General features: G+C 36.9%; 1 protein-coding gene across 7 annotated transcripts in view; it reads right to left on the reverse strand.

Annotated features, from left to right (window-relative positions):
• The window catches only part of ATXN2 (ataxin 2), a 107,576-nt gene that overhangs the window by 64,193 nt on the left and 28,209 nt on the right, over positions 1–15,174 (reverse strand). For all 7 annotated transcript variants that reach the window (XM_034672406.1, XM_034672405.1, XM_034672404.1 and 4 more), the window contains exons 2-5: positions 13,000–13,033; positions 11,391–11,450; positions 10,828–10,899; positions 10,116–10,266 (exon numbers count right to left, since the gene is read on the reverse strand). In XM_034672406.1, the coding sequence (XP_034528297.1) occupies positions 10,116–10,266; positions 10,828–10,899; positions 11,391–11,423 (256 nt within the window). In that variant the 5' untranslated portion in view covers positions 11,424–11,450; positions 13,000–13,033. The remainder of the gene's footprint in view (positions 1–10,115; positions 10,267–10,827; positions 10,900–11,390; positions 11,451–12,999; positions 13,034–15,174) is intronic.

The raw sequence follows: 15,174 nt of genomic DNA on the forward strand, positions 1-15,174 counted from the left end.
AAATAAAATTAATTCCAATTCTTACAGCTGTACAAACACCTTTCTGTTTCGTTGGCAAATATATAAAACACTTTACAAATCAGACTGTTCTTTTCTTATGTAAATTAGAAGAACAACTGTTCAAGTGCACATGCTCCCTTAAAACTCCTGCCAGGACTGATCTGGGTAAAAAAGCAGTCAAATGGAAAAGAAATTAAAATGCAGACAATTTTTATCCACATTCCTTCACTGCCCTGCTTTATTAGTACTTTTAATATATGTGCTATTCATAAGACTTCACTGAGTCTGTGCAGAGCAAGAGAAAAAATAAAACTAAAACCAGACAGTAACTGGGTATAACTAGCATTATACACTAGGGCCAAGTAAACTGTCTTCCTGGACTCATCTGAATTACCTACCAGAAGAGCTCAAAAATGCTACTTGTTTTTGCTTAAACCGTCCTGACTAGCAAAGTGTAAGCTGTTTCCTGATTCCTTATCATGAGCTAGTATTAATCTTGCTTTTATCATTTAGCAAGCCGACAGAGTAAAAATCCTATTCCATTGCTTTGAAACTCCATTTCTTTGATTACTAGTGAGGTGGACTACCTTTCCATACGTTCACTGGCCATCTGAAAAACTTTTATACGATTTTTCCCAGTTTCTGGCATGTCTTCTAAAATTTATGGTACTTTTGGACACATCTAAGTCTAATTTTTTATACTCAAGTATTTCAGTCTTTTACATTATGAATTTTGGCTTTGGTGGTCATGCTTATAAACTCCCTCCCCATCTTAAAATGATATAAATTCATAGATTTCCTCTGGAATTTCTATGTAAGTTTTTTTTTTAATACTTCTCTTTTTAGCCATTTAGGGTTTATTTTGGTGATGGGTATGAAGTAGGCATCTAATTCTCCCCAAATGCTGTACCAACAACATTTAATAAATAATCCACCTTTACTGCAGATTTAAAGTGTTATCTTTATCATATTATTAACAAACTACCCATATGAATTTCATCTGTTTTGGATTCTCTATTCTTTGCCACTATGGCAACTATGGTTTAATTCTGATACGTTTTAATGTTTCATAGGGCAAGTCCTCCTTCACGACTCTTGGAGAAAAAATTTCCAAAATTCTTCTGTTAATAAGTATTATCTTATAAATTTTAGAATCACTTTGTCATTTTCTACAAAAACAGAGATACTATCTTCAGTGATTATTTTGAGGAAAAAGGACAATTTTAGTGTTACGTATTTCCATTCAAAGCATGGCACGTTTCTCCATTTAGTCAAATCTACTTTTATTTCCTTCAGTAGTGTTTTTATAAAGTCTTCAGCCTATTCACATAAACTATGCTTATTTCTACGCTCTTCTAAGTCGTTCCTTTGTGAAGATGTTTTCCTTTTAAACCATCTAGCTGATTAATGCTGTCCAACAGTTATCAGTAGTTTTCATATATATCTTAAGTCAGACCACCCTACTTCTATTAGTACTAAATATTTTTATTTTGTTTATCTAAATAAAATTCTACTTTATTCTAGAGGTTTTCACTTGCTTTTTGTTTTTAATAAATGAATTATTGTTTTCATCTTGGCATACACATGAAGAATACAGCAGAGAATTTTTATATGCTCTAAAAACATATAAAGAAACAAAATTAACAAATCAGAGATATTTTAATAAACATGCAATACTGGGGCGCCTGGGTGGTGCAGTCGTTAAGCGTCTGCCTTTGGCTCAGGGCGTGATCCCGGCGTTCCGGGATCGAGTCCCAGATCGGGCTCCTCCACTGGGAGCCTGCTTCTTCCTCTCCCACTCCCCTGCTGTGTTCCCTCTCTCGCTGGCTGTCTCTCACATAAATAAATAAAAAAAATCTTTAAAAAAATAAATAAAAATAAAAAATAAATAAACATGCAATACTTCCCTATTGCATACCTTCAACTACTCTGTTAATGTTTCATCACCTGTTCTACTATACCTGTTTATTTTTTTAAATCTCAATAATCTCTGTGCCACCTCCATACTGGCCTCAGTAAATGCTAGTTTCCATTTAACTACTTGGCCATGGACACATAACCTTCTCTTACTAGCCCACAGCAAAGCTCGGGCAGTCAACTTTCTGATAGTTCAAGTTTTAACAGAAGAGTGTTAGAACACAGAATTACTCAGCTGGTTCACTAGAAAAACTAGTCCAAAGCCCACCGGCCCAAGCCAACCTCTTTACAGGGCTTTCTGCACCACCCCACCCCCTAGATATCCCTAGATATCCCCCACCCAAGACCACCTGCTTATGCATCACCCCATCTGCCTACCCACCACAGGGCTTATCCTCCCTCCTCCAAAGGGGAGACTGTTGATCATGAGCACTTGTCCAGCTTTACAGCTGCTTGCCTGTCCAACATGAGCACTGCTTGTCCATCTATGGAGCCTGCAGCCTGCACTTCTAGCTCCAAGAATGTGCCTCTTCAGCTGCAAGGCTTGCGGCCTGATCACCCTACTACGAGACCACCCATGAATGAGTTTAGAACACATTTAGACTCCTCAGAATTCAAGGTTTTCCAAGTCATAGCCTGTGAAGATTTGTCTCTAACTTGGATATGCCCTTCAGAAGAGATCATTCTCGGGGGGCTGGCTGGCTCAGTCAGCTAAGGATCTGCCTTCGGCTCGGGTTGTCACCTTGGGGTCCTAAGATCGGTCCCTTGTTACCTCTGCCCTTCTTCCCGCTTGTGCTTTCTCACTCTCTCAAATCAAAGTCTTAAGAAAAAAAGAAGAAGAAGAAGAGATCATTCTCTGTTACTCACAGGACTGTGCCCTATCAGAGCTACAGGACAACCACATGAGAACAAAGAGTATCATACCAGAATAAAATAATCTGTGTGATTTTCTCTCTACCCTCTAATCACATTTACACCCCAAATTCCTCCAACTACTACAACAATTCATGTCTCTGAACTCTATTTGGAATTTTAACATTCCACTTTTCTTGAATTCCTTCATGTGCTTTGGTATTTCCAAGTGTACGTGAACTCCCTAGGGAACTGTGAACACTACAGGATCCAGTGTAAGTCAGTGTGCATGTTTTTTCTAGGGTCAGGGTATACAGTTTCACTAAGTTCTCAAAAGGGACCCAAAATAGATTAAGTCTTGAATTTCTCTGTACTGTCTATAGCAACAAGCACAGCAATGAACACATTCCAGGGCTCAGTTAAGTATTTGTTGGCTGGCTATATACAGAAGACCGCTTCTAGTTTTCTCACTCTTTTTACATAAAATACTAGTTTTTAAAAAATATGTGAAGGTCCTAACTTCATTCATCCAAAAGACATTTACATTGTGCCTGTCCTATGTGGAAAACACTACACTAGGCTCCAAGAATTTAAAAAAATTACACATATATATTATATATATAATATATATTTATATATAAAATATAATTATATATAATAAAATATATATAATAAAAATTATATATATATATGGTATCCACACACAAGGAGCTCAAAGTATAACAGGGGAGACAGAAACATCTAATTATATAATACAACATGGTAAAAAGGCAATACAAAAGATGCTGGGAGTAGGCTCAGATGCGGTTGCTGAAATTAGGAGAGTATAAAATGATTGATAGGCAGTAAGATCAGTGGGCAAAGCAACAAACACTGGGAACACACACACATTTAAGAGCACTTTAACAGAAATGAAGCCCAAGAATGGACAAGGAAGGAATGATGAATAAAACACATGAAAAACAGAAGAGCAACTTCTGAGGGAGGATGAAACCAACAGGGTCAAAAGCAACAGTAACGTCTGAAAAAGACTACAAAGGACCTAGCAATGAGAGGTTACTGGTAGCCCTGGAAACTCCCCAGTAGCGAACATACAAGTCAGATTATGTTGCAATGAGGAGTCAATAGAAAATAAGTTGTTTGGATAATGGGGCGCCTGGATGGCTCAGTCAGTTACGGGTCTGCTTCTCCCTCTGCGCCCCCCCCCCCCCCCCCCCCCCGCTGCTCGCTCGCTCTTAAATAAAATCTTTAAAAAAAAATGTTTGGATAAGAAAGGAAGACAGGATAGTAAGTAGAAGGAGTTCAGGATAAAAAGGAACCCTTTTCAGGAGGGGAGGGACCTGAATAGGTTTTCTGGCTAAAGGGAAAGAGTAACTGGAGAGGAAGAGGTTGAAGACTGTGGAAACAGAGGTGACATAAAAGAGCAAGGACCCAGGAATGGTAAAATAGAGTCAAGGACATGACCGGAGAAGTTGGAATTCAACAGGAAGTGAAACATCCCATTTACTAAAACCAAAGTAAAGACAGTAATGATGGCAAGGGGAAAATAAAGTTGTAGGTAGGGGAGGGGGCAGACAGTTAATGAGGGAAATCATTCCCAATAACTAATCTTCTCATTTGTGATTTTTCAGTTATTCTGACAAAGAGCTGGAAAGAAAAGTGACTCTTCAAACTAAACCCAATTTCAATGGTTACAAATAAGAAATAAATGAAATTACACAATATTAGAGTCAAAACATCGGTTAGAGACAAAGTATGTTCTATGTTATTTCACCAAAGACAGTATAGTATGTATTTGTGATCAGCCCTAACAACCCAAACACGGTAGGAAGAAAGATCTAGGACGAGAGTTGGCAATGTTTTTCTGTAAAGAACCAGAAAATATTGTTTGGCTTTGTAAACCATATAGTCTCTATTACAACTACTCAATTCTATCACCGTAGCTTCAAAGTGGCCATAGACAGTACATAAACGGGCATATTGTGTTACAATAAAACTTTACTTACCAATGAGTGGATCTGCCCACAGGCCTTAAGTTTGCTGACCCCTGTTCTCTAGGCTGAGAACATTGCAAAGGAAATGAGGTGGTAGAAAGAAGCATAAATTAGGAGAATGAAATAAGAAAGCAGACACAGGGGGTGCCTGGGTGGTTCAGTCGGCTAAGCGTCTGCCTTTGGCTGGGGTCAGGATCCCGGCTCGGGTCATGATCCTGGGGTCCTGGGATAGAGCCCCTGCTCAGCTAGGAGCCAGTTTCTACCTCTCCCTGCTTGTGCTCTCTCTCTCTCTCTCAAATAAATGAATAAAATCTAGAAAGAAAGAAAAGAGAAGAGAAAAGAGAAAAAAGAAAGAGGGGGAGGGAGGGAGGAGAAAAGAAAGGAATAAGGAAAGGGAAAAGAAAAGAAAAAGAAAAGAGGAAAGGGAAAGGGAAAAGGAATGAAAGAAAAGCCACAGAACTAAAATGTAGTTGAGTTGGGGTATTAAATCAAAGAGCAAAATATGAATAAAGGAGCAACAGAAAAAGCAGAAAGAGAGTGAAGGAGAAAAGCAGATGACAAACACTGGAAAGAGAAAGGAAACCAAGTAAAAAGTGAGTAGAGATAATATACACAGAGACAAAAGCAGCTGAATGCCCTAAAAAATAGGTGGCAAAATGAAGCTGGGAAAATGAGAGCATCCCAGCTCCTTCTGCAATGGAATTCAGATAAAGGATAAAACACACACTAATTTTCCAGTGATAACCTGATGGTTTAATTATGGGTGTGCAAAAGGAACCCACAGCTTACAAAATGTAGTTACTTTCCATTTTGCCCACATTATCAGTCTGGTAACATATATAGCATTCAAGAGATCAAATGAAACTTATTCACCATATCATAAAAAGAGATCAATTATTTCTAGGCCTCTTATTCACTTGCACGTGCGTATAAATATGACAACTTTTAAAACATATTAAAACAAAAAAGGAAAACTTATTAAATCAATAAAGTCAGCAATAAGAAGTTAAAAGCCATACTAACCTAACTTTTAAAAGTCTCCCCCAAAATAAAACCAAAGATTTAAAAAAGAAAAGAATCTTGAGGAATGATGAAAAAGAAAAACAAAGCTGGAGGCATCACGTTGCCTGATTTCAAGCTATATTACAAAGCTGTGATCACCAAGACAGCATGGTATTGGCACAAAAACAGACACACAGACCAATGGAACAGAAAAGAGACTCCAGAAATGGACCCTCAGCTCTATGGTAAATAATCATTGACAAATCAGGAAAAAATATCCAATAGAAAAAAGATAGTCTCTTCAGTAAGTGGTGCTGGGAAAACTGGGCAGCTACATATAGAAGAATGAAACTGGACCATTTCCTTACACCATACACAAAGATAAGCTCAAAATGGATGAAAGACCTCAATGTGTAACAGGAATCCACCAAAATCCTAGAAGAGAACATAGGCAGTAACCTCTTCAACATCGGCCACATAATTTCTTTCAAGACGTGTGTCCAAAGGCAAGGGAAACAAGAGCAAAAATGAACTTCTGGGACTTCATCTAGATAAAAAGCCTCTGCACAGCAAAGGAAACAGTCAACAAAACTAAGAGGCAATCCACGGAGTAGGAGAAGATACTCGCAAATGATATTATAGATGAAGAGCTGATATCCAAGATCTATAAAGAACTTCTCAAACTCAACACTCAAAAAACAAATAACCCAATCAAAAAATGGGCAGAGGGGGCACCTGGGTGGCGCAGTCGTTAAGCGTCTGCCTTCAGGTCAGGGCGTGATCCCGGTGTTATGGGATCGAGCCCCACATCAGGCTCCTCTGCTATGAGCCTGCTTCTTCCTCTCCCACTCCCCCTGCTTGTTCCCTCTCTCGCTGGCTGTCTCTGTCAACTAAAAAAATAAAAAATCTTAAAAAAAAAAAAAAAAGGGCAGAAGACATGAACAGGCATTTCTCCAAAGAAAACATACAAATGGCTAAAAAGACACATGAAAAAAATGCTCCACATCACCAGCCATCAGGGAAATACAAATCAAAACCACAATGAAATACCACCTTACACCAGTTAGAATGGGAAAAATTAACAAAACAGGAAACAACAAACGTTAGCGAGGATGTGGAGAAAGGGGAACCCTCTTACACTGTTGGTGGGAATGCAAGCTGGTACAGCCACTCTGGAAAACAGTATGGAGGTTCTTCAAGATATTAGGAATAGAGCTATCCTATGACCCAGCAATTGCACTACTAGGTATTTACCCTAAAGATACACATGTAGTGATAAGAAGGGGCACGTGCACCCCAAAGTTCATAGCAGCAATGTCCACAAGAGCCAAACTGTGAAAGGAGCCGAGATGCTCTTCAACAGATGAATGGATAAAGATGCGATACATATATACAATGGAATATTATTCAGCCATCAGAATGATGAACGCCCACCATATGCATCGATATGGATGGAACTGGAGGGGATTATGCTAAGTGAAGTAAGTCAAGCAGCAAAAGACAATTATATGGTTTCGTTCCTATGTGGAACATAAGCAATAGCACGGTTAGGACCATACGCAAAGGGACGGAAATCTGAAGGGGGAGAAATCATAGGGGGAGATGAACGATGAGAGACTATGGACCCCGGGAAACAAACTAAGGGTTTCAGCATGGAGTGCATACAGGTGGGGCACATGCTGTGATGAGCACTGGGTGTTATATGTAAATAATGAATCCCTTGAACACTGTATCAAAAACTAATGATGTACTATACAGTTGCTAACTGAACATAATTTAAAAAAGAATCTTGAATAATATAATAATTTGCATATCTATATTGTACAGGAATTTTGTTTACTTTTGACTTTACTTGTGGGGAAATCCTTTAAGGTAAATGCAGACTTATTCTGACACAGCAAAAACAAATCAGACCACATAATTTATGTCACAATAGTACAATGTTTAAGAACATGATGGGGGGGGCATCTGGGTGGCTCAGTTGTTAAGACTCTGCCTTTGGCTCACTCAGGTCATGCATGATCCCACGGTTTTGGGATGAAGTCCTGCATCGGGCTCCCTGCTCATCTGGAAGCCTGCCTCTCCCACTCCCCCTGCTAGAGTTCCCTCTCTTGCTGTCTCTGTCAAATAAATAAATAAAAACTAAAACAAACAAACAAACATGATTTGGGGGTTAGAGGGCCCTGGGCTGTGTCCTCACTTTACCAAGCTACTGAATTGTGTCTTAATTTTTGTAATTAATGAACCATAACAATTATAATTACTCTAAAAAAGTTATCTCTATATTATCTCCAAAATAATACTTATAGAGGGCAACTTCTGCCAGGACAGTATTAAAAACCTGGCTTAAGAGACCTGAAATCCTAGGGGCGCCTGGGTGGCGCAGTTGTTAAGCGTCTGCCTTCGGCTCAGGGTGTGATCCCAGCATTCTGGGATGAAGCCCCACATCAGGCTTCTCCACTGGGAGCCTGCTTCTCCCTCTCCCACTCCCCCTGCTTGTGTTCCCTCTCTCGCTGGCTGTCTCTGTCAAATAAAAAAATAAAATCTTAAAAAAAAATTTAAAAATTGAAAAATTTAAAAAAAAGAGACCTGAAATCCTAAACACATGACTTAATACTATTTTCAGAATACTATGCACTGGACACAATTGGATAATTCACTAAACCACTACAGTCTTTAAATAAAATACCTGAAATTACTCCACTATGGGATGTCCTCAGCAAGAAAACTATATTTTTATGTATATAGCAAAATACATCCAGCCCATTATGAGTGTACTGAACACTGTCAAAGCTGTCGCTCTGATCTGTATGTTCTTGGCTTTCTACAATGAACACAGATTACCTGAGAAATAAAGACATAGTAAAATAATAAAATAAAAAATTTAAAGACAATATTTCTGAAGAGGATTACAAAGAATGGGATACCACAGATATTTCCAAGTAATATTTACCTTTACAAATCTGGGAAATGTCAACTCACTTTAAGAATGAAAAACAAAGTCTATTATGAATGGCTGTTAGCTAAACGGCCTGGTACCCAACAGAGTTAGGAACATTTTGCTGTTGTGTTGTGGCCAATACTTTTTCTAGAGTGCTATGTACTAAATTCAACAGAAATTGTATTTTCCCTTTCAGCTTATTATCCAAGGTCAATTTTAAAATTGAAAACAGTAAAATACTTCAACAGTATAAGCATAAACATAATTTTGTGGTCCTAAGCATAAACAATATCAGCTCCAAAGGCAGCGCCTAAAAAAACTTGTTTCCTTGTATGGGCCATTGAAGGACTCTTAGACAAAGAGTTGTGAATCAGAGACACAGACATTTGAGAAGGTACAAAAACAGAACACAGTGCCTTCTTTACGGCAAAGCGGTTAAATGTACCTAGCACTGCTAGCTAGCTTCTGAAAAAAACAAGCTAACTATAGGTAAGAACCTTGTTAAGGGTCCAAGAGAAAGGCTTTAACTTTCCGGTGACTTGTATTTCTAAATAACAATGTAGAAAAATGAACACAGTAACAGAAACAGCTGTTGGTATAGGCTGACTAATGAAAATAAAAAACTGGTGAGTTAAAATTCGCAAGAGACTTGACTACAGAATTTGACCAGAAAAAAAATCAATTTAAGTTCGAAATTGCCCAAAGAGCCTTTCGACATGTTATGAACACTCAACACTGCAGAGTATGCTCTCGAAACAAGTAACAGCAATTCCCATATTTCCCTCCTCAGCAGACATTTGAAACAGGCTAAATTTTAATATAACTATATCACGCCTTTTATATTTTCAAAACATAGTCCCATATTCTGAATTTTTAAAAAAAATATCCGTGTTCTACTTCTTTACCTTTTTCATCTTCATTAGACAACCGTTTTTCCATCCACGGCTCTCTGCCTTTCTCCCTTAGACCTGTGCTTTATTTTCAGGTCACAAAACTAAAACATTTATAGAACTATAAGCATAATAAAACCAGATAAGCATCATTTATAAGCATTTTAAAACTAAAAATTTATAAGCTAAAGGACTGTAAGCCAAATAGGACAAGAAATTTCAGTTGAGAATCATGTATAGCATTCTTGACCACGAAACTGTAGAAAATCCTTTATAAACTTTTTTAACAGAACACAAACTCTCATTATTTATCCTACTAAAAGTACCAAGGACTCTTCCTCTGAAGTTTTAAATATTTTCCAACAAAATTGCATTAAAATGCCCATCTGTCTTAATCAGGTTGTTCTAAAAAAAAACCCATTTCTTAAAAAAAAAAAAAAAGTCTGTATAATCGGTGTACAGTCTTTGTTTAAATAAATCTTATAAAAGATGAAGCATATTTAGGAAATCAAAATTCACCTCTTCTTGCATAACTGGAGTCCATATCTTTAAACTGTACCACAACAAAGTCTGAACACTTGAACAAAATACTCTCCATTATTTCTTCACGTTTTGGCCCCGAACTGGATTCCATACTTTTCTCATGTGCAGCATCAAGTACCAAATCACACTAAAATGAGAAGCATGAGTAAATATTCAAAATATTTATAAAATAAGACAGGGACTCTTTAGCACATCAAGGTACTATTTCTTACATGTCTTTGACAAAAATAACCTATCTCAAAAGAACCTTATAATCATACCTTTTTCTCAGAAATATGGCCTATTATCTATTTCATCATTCAAAAATCCTCTTATCTAAACTGGTCCTTGCTACCATAGTCTGTTTTAAGTACATTAATGGTGATAAAGAAGAAAATAATGAACCACTCAATCCCTCTTCTATCCCCCAATGCTTGAAACGATCAAGGCATTTTAATAAGCACACAGAGCAAGTTTAATGATACAAACCAGTCTATAAAATATTCAGTATATGAAACTGAAGAGCAAAATCCGTAAAAGTGGTTTTAAAAAGTGCTTTAAAGAACATGAAAATGTGACAAACATGCCCACCTCACAACTATAAATTGCTAAATCAGACACTATTAGTGTCAGGAAGCCATACAAATATACAGTAGTTGATGATTCATGGGGTTTTACATTTAACAAAAAGGAAAAGAGTAAAAATTACCTTAGGACTGTATGTTTTAAAAACTCCTTCATATATACCTCCGTTTTTCACTTGTACTTCACATTTGGATCCCTAAAAACATACAATTAATTATCAAAGAAACAGTGTGCTACCCAGTCAGGAGGGATAATTGTTTTCATTTTAGTTTTTATATAGCTCACCAGGCTTCATTCAGCATTCACTGACAGAACAATAAAAAATTCTAAAACATTCACAGTACAATGAATTCTCAAAATTTCTCAGGAAGCCCTGCTCAGAGTTTGCAGTATGAATTTAAATGCTGAAGTTAAATATTTCTGACTCTGGTTTTATTACGTGACAGAATAATGCACTAAAGACTATCAACTACTACTACTATCTTATACATAGCAGGGTTGACAAGAATTCTTTTATAGTGAGTCACAATAGTTTGGATGGAGTTCTAATCTATTTTTTTCTAAATAACCTGATTAAATGTGACCTAAGAATTGTTACTGTGAGAATCATTCATCTACATTTTAACATCGTGAAATTACTTTACTGCACTCCCAAGGCAGTTTCTCCCCAATAATCTGGTAACTTACAACAACTGATGTAAGTATATGAACCATCCTCATATTTGCATAGATTCCATCAAAAGAAATCTGAAATAGTAAGAAAAAAACATTATTAGCAATCATTATTTATCCTCTTATATATTTAGGTTAAGATTTATTTTGTTACAAAATGTTTAGTTAAGTTTATAATACCTTACATGCATTAAAGAAAGACTTGGTTTATTTGCTGCAACATGGACGGCACTGGAGGAGATAATGCTAAGTGAAATAAGTCAAGCAGAGAAAGACAATTATCATATGATTTCTCTCATCTATGGAACATAAGAACTAGGATGATCGGTAGGGGAAGAAAGGGATAAAGAAAAGGGGGGTAATCAGAAGGGGGAATGAAACATGAGAGACTATGGACTATGAGAAACAAAATGAAGACTTCAGAGGGGAGGGGATGGGGGAATGGGATAGACTGGTGATGGGTAGTAAGGAGGGAACGTATTGCATGGTGCACTGGCTGTTATACGCAACTAATGAAGCATCAAACTTTACATCGGAATCTGGGGATGTACTGTATGGTGATTAACATAATATAATAAAATAAAATTAAAAAAAAAAAAAAGAAAGACTTGGTTTACTTTGATCTTTTGTTTCCTTAGAGAATAGAAGCTTAAGTTTTCAACAGTGAAAACAGTCATACCATCTAACAATGTTTTGACTACATGTGATACAAAAAAGCAAAAGCGATCTTCCACACATGAGGAATGACAAAACCACAGAAACAGAGAATAGACCAAAGGTCGGGGAGCAGAAAGAGGAGGGATCACTACAAAGTAGCATGAGTGATTTTTCAAGGTGAGAGAACAGTCCCATTATCTTGACTGTGGCGGTGGTTACACAACTGTATGCATCAAAACTCAAGGACCTGTATACTAAATAGGGTTAAGTACACAAATAAATAAATAAATGGGGTGGAGGAGTGTGCACCTTTGTCAAAGACCCTTGACTATATTCTCTTAGCATGTACGAATCAATGACAGTGCTCTTAGGTCTCATCAACCATACCACTCCTTATTACATACTACATAAGCACGTCTCCTCCTGATTCGAAATAAGAATATCTGTCCAGTGATTGCACATTCTGAAAGATCAATGACACTTTATCATTTATTTTTTCCATCACATGGAACTGTCCTTCATGCCCAGTTTAATTTTATTGATAAAGTTCTAAAATTTAAAACAAGAAGGCCCTTTCCAAGGGAGAAAAATGGAAGGACTTAAAAGAGGGCATTAATTCAAAATCAAAACCCCGAAGAACTCTGCAAACTCCAGTGTTGGTGTTCCACTTTCTTTTTTGGGTGTTATTCATTTAGATCTGCCTTTAGCCATTTATAAAGCAACAAATGACGTTACTTTGCATGAAAAATACTATTTACAGATAATTTTACATTTTATATGTAGAATCATCTCAAAAAACATCACATATAGCTAATAATTTTAAACCAAACAGTACTGAGGTATAAAAATTATATGAGATATAAAACCCAAGAAAAAGGATTTCTTTTCACCTTGGTTTTGGTCTATGGTTCAGAAATAACATTTTAGTTACCAATTCTTCCAAACAAGTGACATTAAAATTACTCACCGTGGATTGAGGCAATCCTTTGCTGTTTCGACCTCTGAAAAAATTAAACGTTTATTAAGTTCAACAGGCTAAATGAGCTAAAAAAAATTTCAAATTTGAAGTATCTTATAATTCCATTCAAATAAAGCATAGGCAATCTGTGGGGAGGGCTCATCTATTATTAAGTATAAAGGTTACCTAAGAATTGGTTCTCTCTGTGCTTTGTTGGCTCGGAGGCCCAGAATAGGTATGGATCATGGGAGGGAGGAAGGAGGAAAGAATGTGAACATGATCAAAATAAAATAAACAAAGTAAAAATAAAAATAGCTTACTGGAAAAAATAACCAATACTAAACATAATAATCTTTACTCCCAAAGTAACCTATCGCTCTGTTACAGAAAGCTACTTAGGAATAAAACATAAATTCTACTCCTGATTTAACTGTCATATTATTGACTGACATCAAAGCCACCTTCCATGTTTTTCCCTTGCCTCTAAAAATAGACACTATGTTTACAACTGCGGAAAAACATTTGAAAATAAGTTAAATCATTCAAAGCACTTTCATTTCTAAGTACCTCTGTCAGGATCTATATAGCAAGTACCTTTTCCTGCCAATCCCCTACCTCTGAAACAATGCAGTACACCAAAGTCAGCCATCATGTTATTTCCAGAAAGGTGGACTCAAGTGAATTTAGTTATAGAGCATAATACAACCTAAAGCTTGTTCCACTGGAATAGATTAGGCCCCTTATGAAATGATGAAACATTAATAACATAAAATGCTATATTCCTCATAAACATTAATTACTCCAGAATAACAGGACTGGAATCTTTCTCTTTTTTAGAGAGAGAAAGTGTGAGCAGGGGAGGGGCAGAGGGAGAGGGAGAGAATCTTAAGCGGGCTCCACACTCAGCATGCAGCCTGACGCAGGGCTGGATCTCATGACCCTGAGATCATGACCTGAGCAGAAATCAAGAGTCAAGGCTTAATCGACTGAGCCACTCAGGCCACCCTTGAAATCTCATTTTAATAAAGTAATCAAAATACTCAAGTCACAAATTCAAAGAGAAGCACAATTCAGGTCCAAAACGTCTCCTAGTATGAATGGTGCCAATTCCCACTAAAATAGCACTGATCTTAGAACCTCAAGGACAGGGCTGGTTTGCCCTCCAACTCAAGTCACTCTCTCTCACGTAGAAAATAACATCTTAGACCAAAGCACCTCTGAAAAGTCCTTCCATTTCTAACATTCTGATTCTGTAACTCTTTGCCTCACACAGCACAGAGAAATTCCTGAAGTCCCCGGAAGAGGACTAATAATACCATTTATAATACTACACACCAGATACCATGGTAAGCACTATGTCAAATCTCTCATCCCTAACTTTACAGGTGAAGAAACTGAAACTCAGCTAAATATCTTGACCAAAATCATCTGGCTAATGAGCAGCAGAGTTGGTATTTTAACCAGGTGATCCAAAGTCTAGGCTTTTCATTTCTAGGTTATATTCTGCCTCTCTGAAATTGCATCACAAGGAATAAACTAACTTCACAATTAAACCTAACCAAAATTTAACATTTTTTTCAAACATCGTTTGAATTTGTTGGGTTTTTCTAATTATTTGTAGTCTGTAACCAAAGGCTACCAGATGGCTAAAAATCCTGCTTAGAATTATCTTAGTGGTTGCTGAGATGCCACAGTTAAGACTTAAACCATTGCTACCAATTAAGTACCTTTAAATTCATGTGGCATCCCCACAAAGCTATTTAAAAGAATTTACAGACCCTTTATAGAAGTCACATTATTTTTTTATTGATTATACAATTACATCATTGACTAATAAAGAACAATTGTTTTGACAATCCAGTTTACTTAGAACAAATCATTCAAAAATAATAAAAGACTCACAGCGATATAAAGTGATACAGAGCGTAGAAACAACAGACTTCACTGACCAAACCAGGGAGTTGAATAACCAAGGGGAACGTTAGCATATCATAGTAGCATTTTCTGAAACTTATGCTACAAATCCATTTCTTTTTTAATTCTGGGATCCACTTAGATTATGCTTTACTTTTAATTTTTTTCGAACAAAGCATCTTGATGTTTCTTATAGTAACAAAAACTGAATTTCAAAGAAGCTAAGATCAGGGGCACCTGGGTGGCTCAGTCAATTAAGTGTCTGCCTTT

The sequence above is a fragment of the Ailuropoda melanoleuca genome, chromosome 12 (assembly GCF_002007445.2).
Source record: "Ailuropoda melanoleuca isolate Jingjing chromosome 12, ASM200744v2, whole genome shotgun sequence".
NCBI lineage: Eukaryota > Metazoa > Chordata > Mammalia > Carnivora > Ursidae > Ailuropoda > Ailuropoda melanoleuca.